General features: G+C 37.5%; 1 protein-coding gene across 1 annotated transcript in view; it reads right to left on the minus strand.

The window, feature by feature from the left end:
- Window positions 1–15299, minus strand: part of Hook3 (hook microtubule tethering protein 3) — an 84650-nt gene that overhangs the window by 41611 nt on the left and 27740 nt on the right. Inside the window, exons 5-7 of the mRNA XM_034519866.2 lie at window positions 10719–10851; window positions 5012–5079; window positions 78–140 (exon numbers count right to left, since the gene is read on the minus strand). Of these exons, the coding sequence (XP_034375757.1) occupies window positions 78–140; window positions 5012–5079; window positions 10719–10851 (264 nt within the window). The remainder of the gene's footprint in view (window positions 1–77; window positions 141–5011; window positions 5080–10718; window positions 10852–15299) is intronic.

Below are 15299 nucleotides of genomic sequence, written 5' to 3' on the forward strand. Positions count from 1 at the left end.
AATTTCAACTGCATTTTCTCAATGTTATCTGAAATTTATCTGCGCCAATTATTGCATGAATGAAGATAACTATATACCTGGCGATCGAGATCAACATAGGCATCATTTCCAGCAGAGACAGGAGACTCTTTACTCATTAGCTGAAATTAAGATATAAATGATTATAACTATGAGGCAAAACTATATTCTAGATAATACAAAAAAATATAAGCATCCAGAAAGAACTAAAACAACAACAACAAATTAAAACTCAAAAGCGAGCAACTGTTTTCTGTAACTGACTTTTCTGACTGGTTTTCACTCCAGGTAATGTCCACACTTACAATTAGCCATCTGAATTTTGGTGCTCATTTTCACTGAGAGCCCCAGCTGTAAGAGTCAGGCATAACTCATTCTTATCACTGTGTTAAGAGAGTGGCTAGACAATTAAATGCAGTGGCTTTCAGTAATAAGAGCAACAGCAAGTACTTCTGTAATTCTAGATAATAACCATGTAAGGGGAGTCACTTTCTTCATGGTGTGTCACTGCTAAGCTGCCCATGCTCTGCACACAATCCTAATTAAACACAGCGGGGAACAAAATAGCTCCAGCAACAAAACTCAAAAAAGTTATGAAAATAGGACCAGGATTTGTTGGGAAAGAGTTCAGTGGGAGGAGAATGAGGAAGAACGGGGAGGGGGCTGTCAAAAGGTCCAAACTACATGCGTGTGTAAAGCATCAAAGGCTAAGACTGAGAAGTGTGAGGCCAGAAGTCTCTCAGAGGCAGGTGCTTGCCGAGCACCTGTAAGACCCAGGGCCACAAACAGAACTGCAGCAGCAGCAAACTAGAAAATGACATTTCCTTTTATGAAAATGACATAATGAAACCCATTACTTTGTGTGTTAACATCAGTGCTACTCCAAATTAATGACAGTGCATACATCCTCCCCATCTATCTCAGACTCAGAGAGGGTGAGACAGGATGGGAAGCAAGGGCCCAGAATTCATAAAAGCAGTGCAGAGCAGACTCAAATGCCCAGTGCTTATGTTCTCTGTGGAGCACAGAAGGGGGAGGACAATTAGAAATATGAAGATGCTACATTGAGAGATCTTTTAATTTCAGCCACCACTCTATTGAGAATATTAAAATTTACAAGACACGTTCTGAGTAATAAAAAGTAGTACCCATGTAGAAGAAAAATTTCAAGTAATATCAAATAGATCACCAAGAAGAAATCAGTTTGAAAACTTTGAGATATATGGGAATTAGCTATGTGTACTAGCCACGGCCCAGGAGGAGTCCAAGTAAAAAAGGCAAATACAGTAATACATGATGCAATCTGTGGCAGAGTGCTGGTGACCAGCCTCGGCTGAGGGCAGCAGGGTCTGGAGAACAGTGCATGCAAGAGCAGTGAAGGGAAGCAAGGATCAGACACGGGAAGTCATTTGCTTCAGACTGGACAGAGAGGAAGCACATCTCGGTATGGCTTTTCCTACTCTGACAACTTTTGTCTCTTTCAAGCTTTATTTTTACATAAAATTATTTCCTCAGAAATTTTATGTATTGATTACACCGTTTTTCACAATAATTTTCTTCTAAAGTCTTCCTTGATTACATAAGAATATTGAAAAAGGAACAAAGAGAGCAAACAGCAATTTTATAAGAACTAAAAAAATTAACATTATGATAAAATCAACTTTCTTTAAAATCAGTATCTTCTTCCTTAAGATAGGTGTGGTAAAGCCTTGTGGTTACAAAAATGCTAGTCAGGATGACTCTATTTGAATTTGATTTTGTTTCAGTCTGGCACAAGATTAATAGATCAAAAGTTATTTCCTACTACCTATTACATCAAACAACTTTCTGCAGAAGTTCAACCTTTAGCCCTTATTTACTTCTTCCTTTCCTCCTATATATTTCCTTTATACTTGGCAGAAGATCACCATCCTTTCTCTTTGATTAGCCCACTTGCTTAAGCAAGGGCGGTCTATCAATAAAGTTCTGGTCTGAGAAGTCTGCTCAGAAGGCAGGCAGTTCACTGAGCCAGGATGCCTTCCTCTGTGCCTCTGTCTTGAACTCTTGTTTCAATATGATCCCTATCTTTATTACAATTCTGTAAAGAACAGAAGAACATCAGGATTCCTAAAACTGCTTACTTTGGCCTTCAGGAAGACACCAAAGTGTGTCATAAACCTGTGTGATCAAAATCTCTTCGTATTCATACAAGTTCCTTGTTTCTAAAATTGAACATTAAAAAAATAAGCAATTCAATCATAGCATGCCAGTTTCCAAAGGTTCCTTAAGGTTTTCTTCTTTAATGAAATCCTCTTTCTCATAAGTAGTGACAACACTCATTAGTGATCTGAATATTTATTTAAGTAATAAGTTTTTAGAGGAAACTCAATTTTCTGCATAACTGTTTTTTTTCCAGAGAACGTTCATTGATTTCAGTCTTGTTTTCACTAGCTTTTTGTTGTCCCAGCTCTAGCTTTTGGAGAGAGGCCTTTAACAGTAAGAAGCGTAAGTATAGCAAAAGGTGTATAGCAAGTATCCACCAAGAGCAGTGAAGGGTCAGTCCAGATTGTCCAAGTACTGGAACTTTGTCAAACCACCTTCAGGACGCTTGCCATCACCAACACAGGGTATTCAGAGAAAATACATCTAATTCAAAGGTACGGACAAGCGACTGTCTGGTATTTTTTTCTATTTTCATCCTTATCACAACACAGCAGCTGACGCAATAGAAAAAGCTAAACATGATATTCTAACTGCGCCTTCTCTCACTGCAGGGCTCTATCCAATTCCATGCAGAGCTGCTCCTCAGCCCCACAGCTCCCAGGCAGATGCTACCATACTTTCCCTTCTGTTGCCAGCTCTCTTGGTCATTAGTTTCAGACTTCATAGGTAACAGTTTAATTGGCTTTCTTCTGTTACTATCAACTTTTGGGACTTTCTCTCCTTTCATTAGGATTCCATAGTTCTTGTTTGTGTGTATGTGTTCTTTCCTACTCCCTTTTGTTAAGATATGGTTTCTTATGGACAACACTGACCTTGAAATCCCTAGAGAGCTGAAGATAATTTTAGCTTCTTTAAAAAGAATTATTTTATTTATTTAGAAAATAAAAGACTATATTATTTTTGGTATATAGCATGTTTTGGCATACATATTGTGGAATAGCTAAATCAAGCTAATTAACATATCCATTTCCTCACAGTGAGACAACACATTACAATTACTGACACATTAATTGCACAGATGAACTTCACTGTATTATTTCCATAATGCATAAATAGTGCACTGATACTTTCTATCTTTCTTCTCTCTTACCCTCCTCCCTTCCCTCCCTTGAGGCCCTTCCAGACTGCTGCAATCTTTCTTTCAGGTTCTGTTTCTGTTTGTTTTTGGTTGGATTTCATGTAGCCCCAACTTGCCTTAAATTCACTTTGTAGCCAGGGGTGACTTTAGACTACTGATTTTTTTAGTTTACACATAGGAGAGAAAATATGTGATATTTGTCTTCAGCTTATTTTGCTAAATATGATGTCTTCAAGTTTTTTCAAGTTACCTTTTAATCTTGTGTGTACTTCCTGACTTTGGGCATGTATATACCACTCAGCATGGTTTATGTGGTAGGGACAGAATGCAGGTTTTTGTGCATATCAGACAAGTGCTCCACCACCTGAGTGATTCTTAGTCCTATAATCTGCTTATCCAACTACCTTCTCTAGTAAACCTAAATCTCATAACTTATTGCTTGTAAGTGACTTTCATTAATGTTCTAATGACTTCATTATTTCTAAGCAGCAAAAAAAATCTCAATTCAAGATCACACCAATCAAAGATCAATCCAACTTCCTATTTTCTGCCTGTACATCCTGACTAGTTAAGTGCTGAGAGGGGGGAAAACAAAACAAAATGACAGAGACAAAAGACCCCCCCCAAAAACCCATGATAAAAACAGAACCAACAAAAGTATTACTATAAATGTTTCTAATCTCCACCAAACTTCAAAGTTGCTTGAAAGTAAAAAAAAAAAAAACCAAAAAAACAAAAAACAACCTTCCCTGCCTGCAACCTCTTTAGATTCTTTCAACTTTCCCCCCCAACTATTTATCATTTGATGTGTATGAGTATTTGTCTACATGTATGTCTATGCACCACATGCATTTCTGGTGCTTACAGAGGCTGGAAAAAGGCTCTTGGATCCCCATGGGACTACAGTTATAGACAGTTTTGAGCCACCGTGTAGGCACTTGGAATGAAATCCTGTAGAAGAGCAGCAAGTGCTCTTTAACTCCCGACATTCCATAAAATCCCAGTCCCAGCTAAGAATTTTTGTAAATCTACAAACCCAGTAGCACCTTTTCCCTTCTCTACTGCTACACACGGGAGATTCTTCCCATCCAAAGCCACTCTCACTATCTGTCTTCTTCACGTAGTCCACTGCAAGCTTCCCCCAAACCCTGTTTAATTGATTAGCTCAAGTGGTTTCTCTGGAAAGTCAGCTATCTCAAAGGATGTTTTCCTGAAGCAGACACAGGTGAGAGGATGTTCTGCTAAAGCAGACACATGAAAGGCAGGCAACTATAATCCAAGAGAAGGCAGATGACACTGGATGGTATTGGTACACCTTGCCACTCCTTACTAGTCATCATTTGTCTTACTTAATGTCCCCATGAAAGTTGTTACTTCTGATGGTCCTGCATTTCCCCTTTTATGATAGTTTTAAAACTATATGAATCCTTGTTTAACCACATTCCTGAAACTCTGAGAAGGATCAGAGAATTTTAGTATCTTTTCACAACGGTATTCCTAGTAGCTGGTGTACTTTGGGTTTGAACTAAGTATTTTCTAAATAAATAAAATCAATATGCACAAAACAGACACAATGAACTTAAAAACTTAATTAGGATATAGAGCATACACAATAAAAAATGATTTTTTTAAGGTTGCTGTTTCTCTTGTGTGAACTAGTTTTCTCCATTACTTTGTTACAAGCCATTAAGTGCAAAGCTCTAGTCCACATACCTCTTGAATGGCTGTCATGACGACATGCTGGACAGATTCCTCCATCATCATAATGGCTTGAATGTACTCTGAAAACAAGATAACCTGGGATGTCACTGTTCAAGTTAAAAGATGTTGAGAAGCTGCAGGCTAATACTTTATAAACCATTACTTTAAGTTTTCTGGTTTGATTCTTCAGTATCTCCCTTTCATGACTCCTCTGTCTCAAATATGTGCCACAGGTAAACAAAAACTGAAAACCAAATTTTAACTTTGTTCCAAAGTTTTGTCCAACATTTATTCATTTGATTGAGTCTGGGTCTTGTTAGCTGCCATTCAATGCACTCTGAATCCTAGGTTGGCCTTGAACTTGTGATCTTCCTGCCTTAGTCTTTCAGAGTATAGTCTGAATACACTACCACACTTGGTTCCTTTCACCACTTCCTATAAAGCTGAGGCTGTAGGTGAAGCTCAGGGAACCCAGCACAAGTACATATCAGACTGAATCAGTGCAATACTGAGACCCAAAGTCAGGGCTAAACAGACCCAAATCACCTTTTCTACACCCCATTATCCTTTAGACGCATCTTTGTTGCATGGTAAAAATACTCTGGTTTTATTCTTACGTGACCAAAGCACTAAGTTATATTAATTCTTACCTTAATTTTGTTTACTATATAGAACAGAAATAACTAAACTGAATTTAAGACACTCACTGAACCTGTAATTGAACGACTATATAATCCTGGGCTTTAAAATACTGTTCTACATCTCATATGTAAAGCAGGAAGCACACCAGTCTCATGCTCATCACTCCCAAACCAAGGAGGGTCTTAGCTGTTAAGAGTAAAGTTACTCTGAATGCAGTATCTCTTCCCTCTGGCAAAGCCCTGCTAATAGTTTTCATTATTTCCAGATACAACAATGGATTTCAGAATTGGTTTAAGCATCAAAATAAATTAACATGGCAGGTACCCTTAGAGTTGTACTTATGAAATGTATAAGCATTGTCATTAGATTCATCTACTGGAATTTTCTGCCCAGCAGATAACATGATTTTTTGTTTTGTTTTGTTTTAAATATTTTAACACCACCGTTGTGATATTATGACATCAAAAATAAGAACCAGCACATCTAGGATGATTGACAAGTCCTCAAAATTAAAGCATATGAATGAACATGGAAGAGAAGAAGCAGTGGCGTTGGTATGAGGAGGGGAGGCTTAATGGCAACTACTGGAAATGAAGGCAGTAACAGTAACAGAGGTCAGGACATTAGTAGGTACGAGAGGGGAAGCGTTAGTTAAGAAGCGGTGTTGCCACGTCAAGGCCCTTCCCCGCGAACACCGTAAAGTACTAATGAGAAAATGGTGACGGCAGCTAAATTCACGTGCACTACTTTCAAACCTTAAAGTTAAAAATACAGTTTTGTATGACTGTTGGTACAAACCCACGAGGCAATGCTGGAGAATGAGGCATACTATGTAAGGGAGTTAATTTTATCTATTTTTAAATCTATTTTTATACCCTCAATTTAATCTGTTCAAAATGTTTAGTATGGTTTAATACAAAGAATACAAAATTTAAAGAATGAAGAAATAAGTTTTTTCTATATCTAGCCCATTCATTAGAAGTAAGGTATTTGGTAAATCCTATAATATCTGTAAGTCTCAGCCTTCTAATCTATAACAGGTATTTTTGGTTCTGTTACTGCTTAATAGAATAATAGACTGAAGGCAGACACCAGGGTGTTGCCTGATGGGCTGGCGAGATGGCTCAGTGAGTAAAGGTGCTTGCCAACAAGCCTGATGATTGGACTTTAATCCCAGGATCCACACAGTAGAAAGAACTGAGTTCACAAGTTGCCCACTGACCTCCACATGCACTTTGCCACACATGTTGTACCTCCCACCTCCGGACAAAACACCTACAGCCTTCCCTCACTTCCACTAACAAGCCCAAAACACAAGGTTGATGTTATTGTCAGCAAGCCTTCTACTGCTAATCTCTGCCTTTTAAAATTTACCTCTACTTTATTTCCACAATTAGAGGTCAGCAAAGACTAACAAATACATAGCCAGGCTCTCACCAATTGCTTTTAACTTCTTCCAACTTGTAAGGATGGCTAAATACAAGGCAAGTGTAAAACACAGTTTCACTAAGTCTTCCTTAACGAAGAGATTGGGGGATCAGGACAAATGCAGAGTCTGTCTCATCCTCAGGTAGATAGAAGTACTGAAGCACTTCAGAGAGCCTCCGAATCTACCTACCCACATTATACATGAACAGTGACAGTTAATGATTGACAATTCAGAAACTCATTTACATGATTCTTAGCTCTCTACCAAATTTCTGAAACCAGAGAATACCTCTCAAGTATGGGTAAGTGAGAGATTAAAAAGCCGGTTCAGCTGGACACTTCCTTCTTCTTTACCGGCTAGCTTTTATAATGCTGGAATGTGCTGTACAGGGCACTATGGGATATTAGTCACGAACTGTTTTACCCAGCTGTGAACTCTGCTAATAGTATCACATTGCTAGACAAGATGTGACCACAAGTGCAGTAGTGGCCAGAGTGTTAACTGGAGAAATCAATCACTTCCTACCTGGATTTTAGACCTGCTCCACAGGAAGAAATCGTACTTGGTATTGTAAACCTGGTCAAAAGCCCATGGCTAGGGAGGCCATAGTCCCTGGATGGAAGGGCCTTACTACTGTTAATTTGTTATATAGTCTTTTCTCAATCTTTATCCTTATACATATAGATAGTGCTGTTCTCATTCTTGGTCAGAACAGCTTCTGTTTTCAGTGGGCAATGATTAACACAGGGACTCATAAATGAGTGAGTGACTGATGAGTACTCAGTCTTAAACTGAGACCAGCATGGCCCCTCCAAGGCTCTGGAAACCTTGTGGGAGAGAGGCAAGAAGGAACGTAAGCACTAGCCGGTAGGAAGGGGTGCTGTCATGTGCTATTTTCTGGACATAGCACAGCTGGTACACCAATAATGGCTTTGGGGTGATCACTGTGCCATCACCCCAAAAATTTTAGAAAAAAAATTTTTTTTAAGAAATACAGAAAATTAAAGCAATCTGAAGAGTGGGAGTCGGCTAGTGAGCTGAGGGAAAGGCCCCCAAAGTCTATACTGTCTATCATTAAATTTACTCAGTATTATAATGAGAAAAGAACAAAAACAAATAAATATAAACTTGTTTTACATTACCAGATGTGGAGGAAAATAGTATGAATGGAATTGGGGACCTTTGAACTAAAAAAATAAAAATAAAAGATTAAAAATTGAGCTTTAATTTTAAATAATTACAAAATACTATTTATGATTTTTGAATAGCCTTTCATTTCCTAATCTCCAGCAATACTTTTCTCAATTCTGTCTTTATTGCACTATAATTATAACTTTGAGGGGTTCTTAAGGTTCTCAAACATAACATGAATCTTTCTTCCTTGGAGTAACTCTGAACTCACTGTCCTTCACAGCTTTACTTAGATAATTCCCCTAACACCATGTCTAGACTCTGCAATTACATTTCACCTTTGGCACATTTATCATAACTCTGTAATTACTTGTGCTATGATTTAATGGATTTAATGTCCACTCAAGTTCCTATAAAGGAAGGCAAGCTTTGTGTCTATTTTGTCTGGTACTGTGGTTCTCTTCTATAATATATCAGATTAATAAATATTTGTGAACTAAATGCAATCTATTCTGGCTCTGGGAAGATGGCTCAGTGAACAGAAATGCTGTGCCAGCATCAAGACTGCCTCAGTCAGAATGTCTAGCACCCAAATCAAAGATGGGGATAGCTACACAACACTGTAACTCCAGAACTGGGAGCAAAGACAAGCAGATTGTAGAAGCTCTCTGGCCACCTGTCCTAGCCAAAACAGATTCAAATTTATAGGACACAAAGAATGAAGTAGAGGAAGATAGAGGACAACAGCCAATGTTCCTTCTCTGGCCTCTGTGTGCATATGCATGAGAGGCACACACCCATGTGCATGTACCACACACACATATATGAGAAAGCACCCCCTCAAAGCAAAAAAAAAAAAATTTATCTTCTTTATGTACAGTAAATCTGAATATATTTTAAAGAAGTGATCCCCATACAAATAAGTTGTATTTTACAAAGGGGTAAAAAAAACACCCTAAAAAAATGACATTATTACCTACATATCAAAGCTGGTCTTCAAGTAACTTCAGCAATACCACAAATGTGACCTTGGAGTTGCTATATACATAAAAACCCTGGACTTTTTCTAATATCTGCAAACTGAGTTCCACTTACTAAGTCTAATTAGAAGTTTTACCAATTTATAGTTGATATAGTCATAGAATAAGTATGACTCACCTCATAAATGTGACCTAAGAAGTGACATTTTAAACTGGAAAAATTAGTTTTCTCCAATGGGTCTCACTGGGTATATGAAAGCACGGAAAAGCAGGCCCTATGCCCAGCACTAGACAGCCAACACAAAATGAACTCAATGATGTAGTTGTAGACTTCTTGCCTCATATTGCTTTTTGGGACAAATTTTTTTTTGTCTTATTTGTTTTTTTGCCTGCATGTTATGGCTACTCATCTTATATTTATGATTTTCAGTTATATATTCTTGTTTTTATTTCTTTATTCCTTTATTTATTGTTTGCCTTTATAGAGAGAGAGAAAGGAGGAGTTGGTGAGTGGGGAGATGGGAAGGATATGAGAGGAGCTGGGAGAGAAGAAATCATGATCAGAAGAATATAGTATGAAAAAAATTTTCAGTAAAATAAATTGTGGATACGGTAAGTATGGTGGCATATGCCTAAAATTCCAGCACTCAGGATACAATGGCAGGCAGATTTCTGTGAATTTCAGGCTAACATGGCCTACATAGCAAGTTCTAAGCCAGCCAGGGCACACAGTGAGACTCTGCCCTAAAAAAAAAAAAAAAAAAAAAAAAAAAACCCAAAACAAAAAGCAATTTGTGCCTATAAGAACACATAATAAAGGAAATAAAATTGTTTAAAATACTATCTAATATACATATAGTTAAAAAATCACATTTCCATGAAATTAAAACTGTTTGAAACATTATTTTGTGTAAGATATTGTGCTGTTTTACTTGTTGTATTACTTAGATCCCTAATGATCTTATGAGGTAGGTACTAAATGTTCATTTACTGAGAAACTGAAATACAAAGACAAGATTTACCCAGTTTGAAAGATTTACCCAGTTTGTAAGAGTGCAACTGGATTTAAACATAGGTTGACTAGGCACTTCAGCCTGTGCTCTTATTCTGAAGCACAGAAATATTTCCTAAGCTATCATCTTACAAACTACACTAATAAGTATTTTAATGATAACTATAAATGGCAACATAGCCAATGTAGTTAATATGCATTAAAAAGAATATACTTAGGCTGGGGGTATAGTTCAGTTCACTAGTAGAGTACATGCTTAGTATGAACACGGCAAGAGGTTCCACAGCAGCATAAAGATTGAACATAACACAATCAATATAAAACTATGCAATTATATAGTCTTACAGAAAGGGAAGAATATGACCACTATCAAATTTAGACTACCTTTTAGAACTCACTTAAATCTGAAGGCAAATTACCAGCAAAACTGTAGATGATGGGCAAGATGGGTAGCCATGGAAAGATGTTATTTATCCTGGGGCTTTATATATGAAGTACACAATATATATTACATTCATTAGTTACCTTGCTTCTGCTCACAGTTCACAGCACAGCCTAGAATGAGCTGGAGCATCCTTCCGAGCTCTGCTGCATCAGAATGCTCCCCAATAAGGTTCACATCAGGAAGGGTAAAATCATTAATCTGCTGTCCTAAAATCTGAATGGAGACAAGCGGATTATAATCACATTCCTGTTTATAGAGCTAAATAAAACATTTAATAGAGATCAATTTGCTATCACCAAGGACTCAGTGTCAAGGCCAGAGCTGTTCTGCCAACCTCACTCCCAATTTCTATTCTCTCTCACACCTAAGTTACAAATGGCACGTGTCATGGCGACTTTGTCCCTAGTCTGGTGTTTGCTATGTATATATACTATCAATTCTTCTACTGTTCTAAGAAAGCTTGGCTGTTTGATTTCTGATGATTTATAACCAGAACAGTCTAAACTGAAGGACATTCAAAACAGCTGAGATTAAAGAGGAATTCTCACTAGCAACATAAGCTTCTCCCTTGCTATCTTCACTTCATCTCTAAAAAAAACGCTGGCAGTAAGATATTCTCAACAGGAAAAAGAATGGGACATCCTTTAATGGAGATTTTGGTTTCAAATGAAATCCCATGCAAACAAGTGGGAATCTCTGCTGCATAACCTGCCAGTGGAAGCTCTGCAGGGGCTAAGGATGTAGACCAGTGGGTAGAGCACCAGCCTTCTTCCATCCTTAGAAGTGCATCAAACCATGCATGGTGGTGCATGCTATAATCCCAGCACTCAGGAAGAGGCAGAGAATCAGACGTTCAAGGTTATACTTGGATAAACAGAAATACACCATCAACCCAGATTAAATTTAATTCCTTCTTTGTATAAGTAAATCAATCTCCAGAAGTAATTAAAATCCAGAAAAAAGAAACCATTCCACAGTTCATGATGGAGATTTTGAAAACCAGCAGTTTTATTTCTTGTCCTTCAGTCAACTATGTACTTGGTTCTGACCAGAGGCCAGAAATACTAAAAATCACTAAGGGGTACTGGTTTGTGTTCTATATTTCTGTTATTGTTCTTCTAGGTTTACACAGAGACTTAATGAGCACAGCTGCTTGGAAGCTATGTGTGATAGGTGCTTCTCTGATCCTTGAAGAGGTGCTAACATTCCAGTCTAGCCACCAGGAGGGAAGGTGTTAATGAATACCTTGTGGGTGGGACAACTGGACCAACCAGCTCGCCTCTCATGCTCAACCCCATAGAGCAGGGACATCAGTGGCAACCCTTTCTTGCTTCCTTCCTCTTAAGCTAGTTTCTATAATAAGCTCCTATCTAAAATCCACCCCTCTGTTGTTTGTGAAATTCATCTTTGAGTTTGCAACACAAAAGACACAGAAGCTACTAACCTGGTGTAGCTTTGGTGGCCAGAAGCCCTAGTCCCTAAGTAATGATGTCACATGAGTCAAAAAGGACTGTCATATCTGAAGGCCTTCTCTCAAATTAATTAAATTAATATTTCATCAAATTATCAAACACCAATTATTAAATCAATTATTAAATATTTTAATTAATCAGTAAATGTTTAAATAGTATTTAAATACTATTTACTTAAAAATAAATTAAGTATTAAATGAAGTAATAAATTAAGTATTAAATACATACTTAAAATTATATAGTGAAAAATTGCAACAGAGATGTCTACTGGGAAGAAACTGAACAGAGGGGTGGAAAGTGAACAAAATAAAGATGAGCTCATGGAAATAAAAAATGTTAATAGGAATGAAAGTTGCAGTGGACAAGCAAGAAAGGTGTGCAGTTATCTCAAGAAGTAGATTGAAAACAAGCAGTAAAAAGAAAAATTGATTAATTTAAAAAATCTAAGTAATTAAAATATCAATCCAGGAGGCTTAAAGGCTCAGTCGAAGTTCTACAGAATAAACAGAAAAAAAATTAAGTAGAAAAAAATTTTCCTAAAACTAAAACTAGTAGGTATTCAGTTTATAAGAATTTGCCAAGTACCAAACATAAGAAAACAAAATCTAAGATCAAAATGCATTGTGCATCAGAACACATTATCATGAATCTTCAGAGATAAACAAATTCTAAATAAAGAAGCTGCCAATAGGAATGGCAGTCCACATGAGAAGCCTCAACAGCAAACGTAGAGGAAGCTGGTGAGCACTGCTGCAATGGCCTCTAGACACAGACTTCATGGCCAACCTAACTCTCAAGAAACAAAGAAATGTAAGGCCTATATTTCAGCATGTACTTTTCTGAAGGTAGCATTATTAAAATGTGCTCACCAGTATAAAAGTAAATGGGAAGCTGGCCATAGTGGGCAGCCCTCAGGAGGCAGAGTCAGGTGGATCTCTGTGAGTTCAAGGCCAACCTGGTCTATACAGTGTATGAGATCTTATTTCAAACACAAAAAAGTAAACCAGAAAAGAGAAATTCAAGTATGTAAGAATAAGTAAAGAGAATGTGACAGAACATGACAGAACATAAGCTTATTTACTATTCTTGCTGATTCTAATTAAGAATGAAAAGCCTTATGCTTTGTTGTAGGAATCTCAATACAACAGGTACTAACCCAGAACCCTCTGGAAATATTTACAAAATACAGGATAAGGTATCATGTTACTTTTCTAGAGCTTGAGAAATACTGAATTTGAAAATGAAACTCATCTAAAGGATTTGAGTGAGACTGTGAACATTTATAAATGGTACATTTATGTAGATGTCTATAAAAGTGCTAACATATTGCATACATAGTCTTAATAAAAAAAACTTTATGGTTCAAACTATTTGCCTAATAAATATTTAATAATTTGTTGCCAGATATTTGACCTATTTTTAATTTTGCAACCTATAACATGGAGGCAGTTTTATTTAAAATATTAATAATATAATGATACAGTATAAACAATATAGAGGTAGTTTTTTTTATAAATAGTTTTATTTTATTCTTGTTTGTTTGTTTGCTTGAGTCCTGGGCTTCACTATGTTGTCTAAGCTGGCTTCAAACTCCTAGGATCAAGCAATGTTCCTGCCTTACCCTCTGAGTAGCTGCCTAGTTTAGAAAAATTCTTACTATGAAGTTAGTATGGTGGTTTGAATAGGTATGGCCCTCACAGACTCATGTGTTTGAATTCTTGGCCCATAGGGAGTGGCACTATTAGAAGTTGTGGCCTTATTGGAGTAGGTGTGGTCTTGTTGGAGAAAGTGTGCCACTGTTGGGCCAGGCTTTGAGAGCTCATATGTTCAAGTACACTCAGTATGGCTCAGTTTCCTGCTGTTGCCTGCATATGAAAATGTAGACCTCTTGGCTCCTCCAGCACCATGTCCACCTAGACTCTTGCCATGCTTCCTACCATGGACTATACCTCTGAAACTGTAAGCCAACCCCAACTGAATGCTTTCCTTTTTAAGGGTTGACTTGGTCATGATATCTCTTCACAGCAACAGAAACCCTAAGACAGTTAGTATGTCAGGATTGGAATGACTCAGCTTCAGGAGGTGGAGTCAGGAGAATGAGAAATTCAGTGTCATCCCTGGACTAGAGGCCAGCCTGTCTACATGTGATCTTGTCTTTAAAGAATAAAATACTGTCAAAAGATATAGTTACAAAGCTTTTAAATACAAACAAGTATTCTACCTTCATGAAGCATATGGAGTAAGTAAAAGATGTATAAAACGAATAAAGTAACTGAAGGAAAAAGACATAATTATGAATTACAGCCAATGATAAAAAGGGGAAAGACACTGGATAATGGGGTTAAAGGGGGAGCCTGGCAGTGAGTCATGTAGCAGAGACTCACTATGTGTAGTTGCAAACAAATATCAATGCTGAATACTCCAACTCTTCTCATAAGCATGTGACATACAACTAGACTTTTAAGGCACATAAGGAAAGTTCCAAAGATGCTGGTCACCTGCGGAGATACAATTTACCTCCTCCCTAAGGAAGATAAGTATGGGTGGATCATGCTGGCTGGGGCATAGAAAGATGCTGCAGACTCGAAGTCCAAAGCATCACCAAGAGAGGTCTTGTGGTGCATGGTGGGGCATAAGGACGAGAAAAGCAAAATGGTAACAGAGAAAGAGAAAAGCGGTATGCAGAGAGGGCATCTGAGCCTGGGTTTCTCACTGGGAAATACCAATAGCAGCCCTCCACTTGGTCAGAGTGCAGCACCAAACTCACAATGACATTCAGCAAAGTAGTTTCTAAAAAAATCACCATGATCTTTTCTGACATAAAATTTCTATTTCCTTTCCACTCTGATACTTTACTGAAAAAATATAATTTTTAATTAACAAAAAAAGTGAATTTGATGGTAAGGACAAAAAAATGATTATTTTTCGTAATCCTAAAAGATCTAGTAAATATTGCTTCTTAGTACCCTTATAAATAACTTCTGGTCAAACAACAAAGAAAGCCACCTCAGTAGTTAGTCCTTTGTATGTTTGCTGGGAGTGGGTGTGTAGGGGCACATCCTCATAGAAGCAGGAGGAGGGGGGATGGGATGGGGGTTTCTGGGTGGGGGGGAAATGGGGAAAGGGGATGACATCTGAAATGTAAATAAAATATTCAATAAAAAATTAATTTAAAAAGATGTTTAGCTG

This window comes from Arvicanthis niloticus, chromosome 16 (assembly GCF_011762505.2).
Source record: "Arvicanthis niloticus isolate mArvNil1 chromosome 16, mArvNil1.pat.X, whole genome shotgun sequence".
Taxonomy (NCBI): Eukaryota; Metazoa; Chordata; class Mammalia; order Rodentia; family Muridae; genus Arvicanthis; species Arvicanthis niloticus.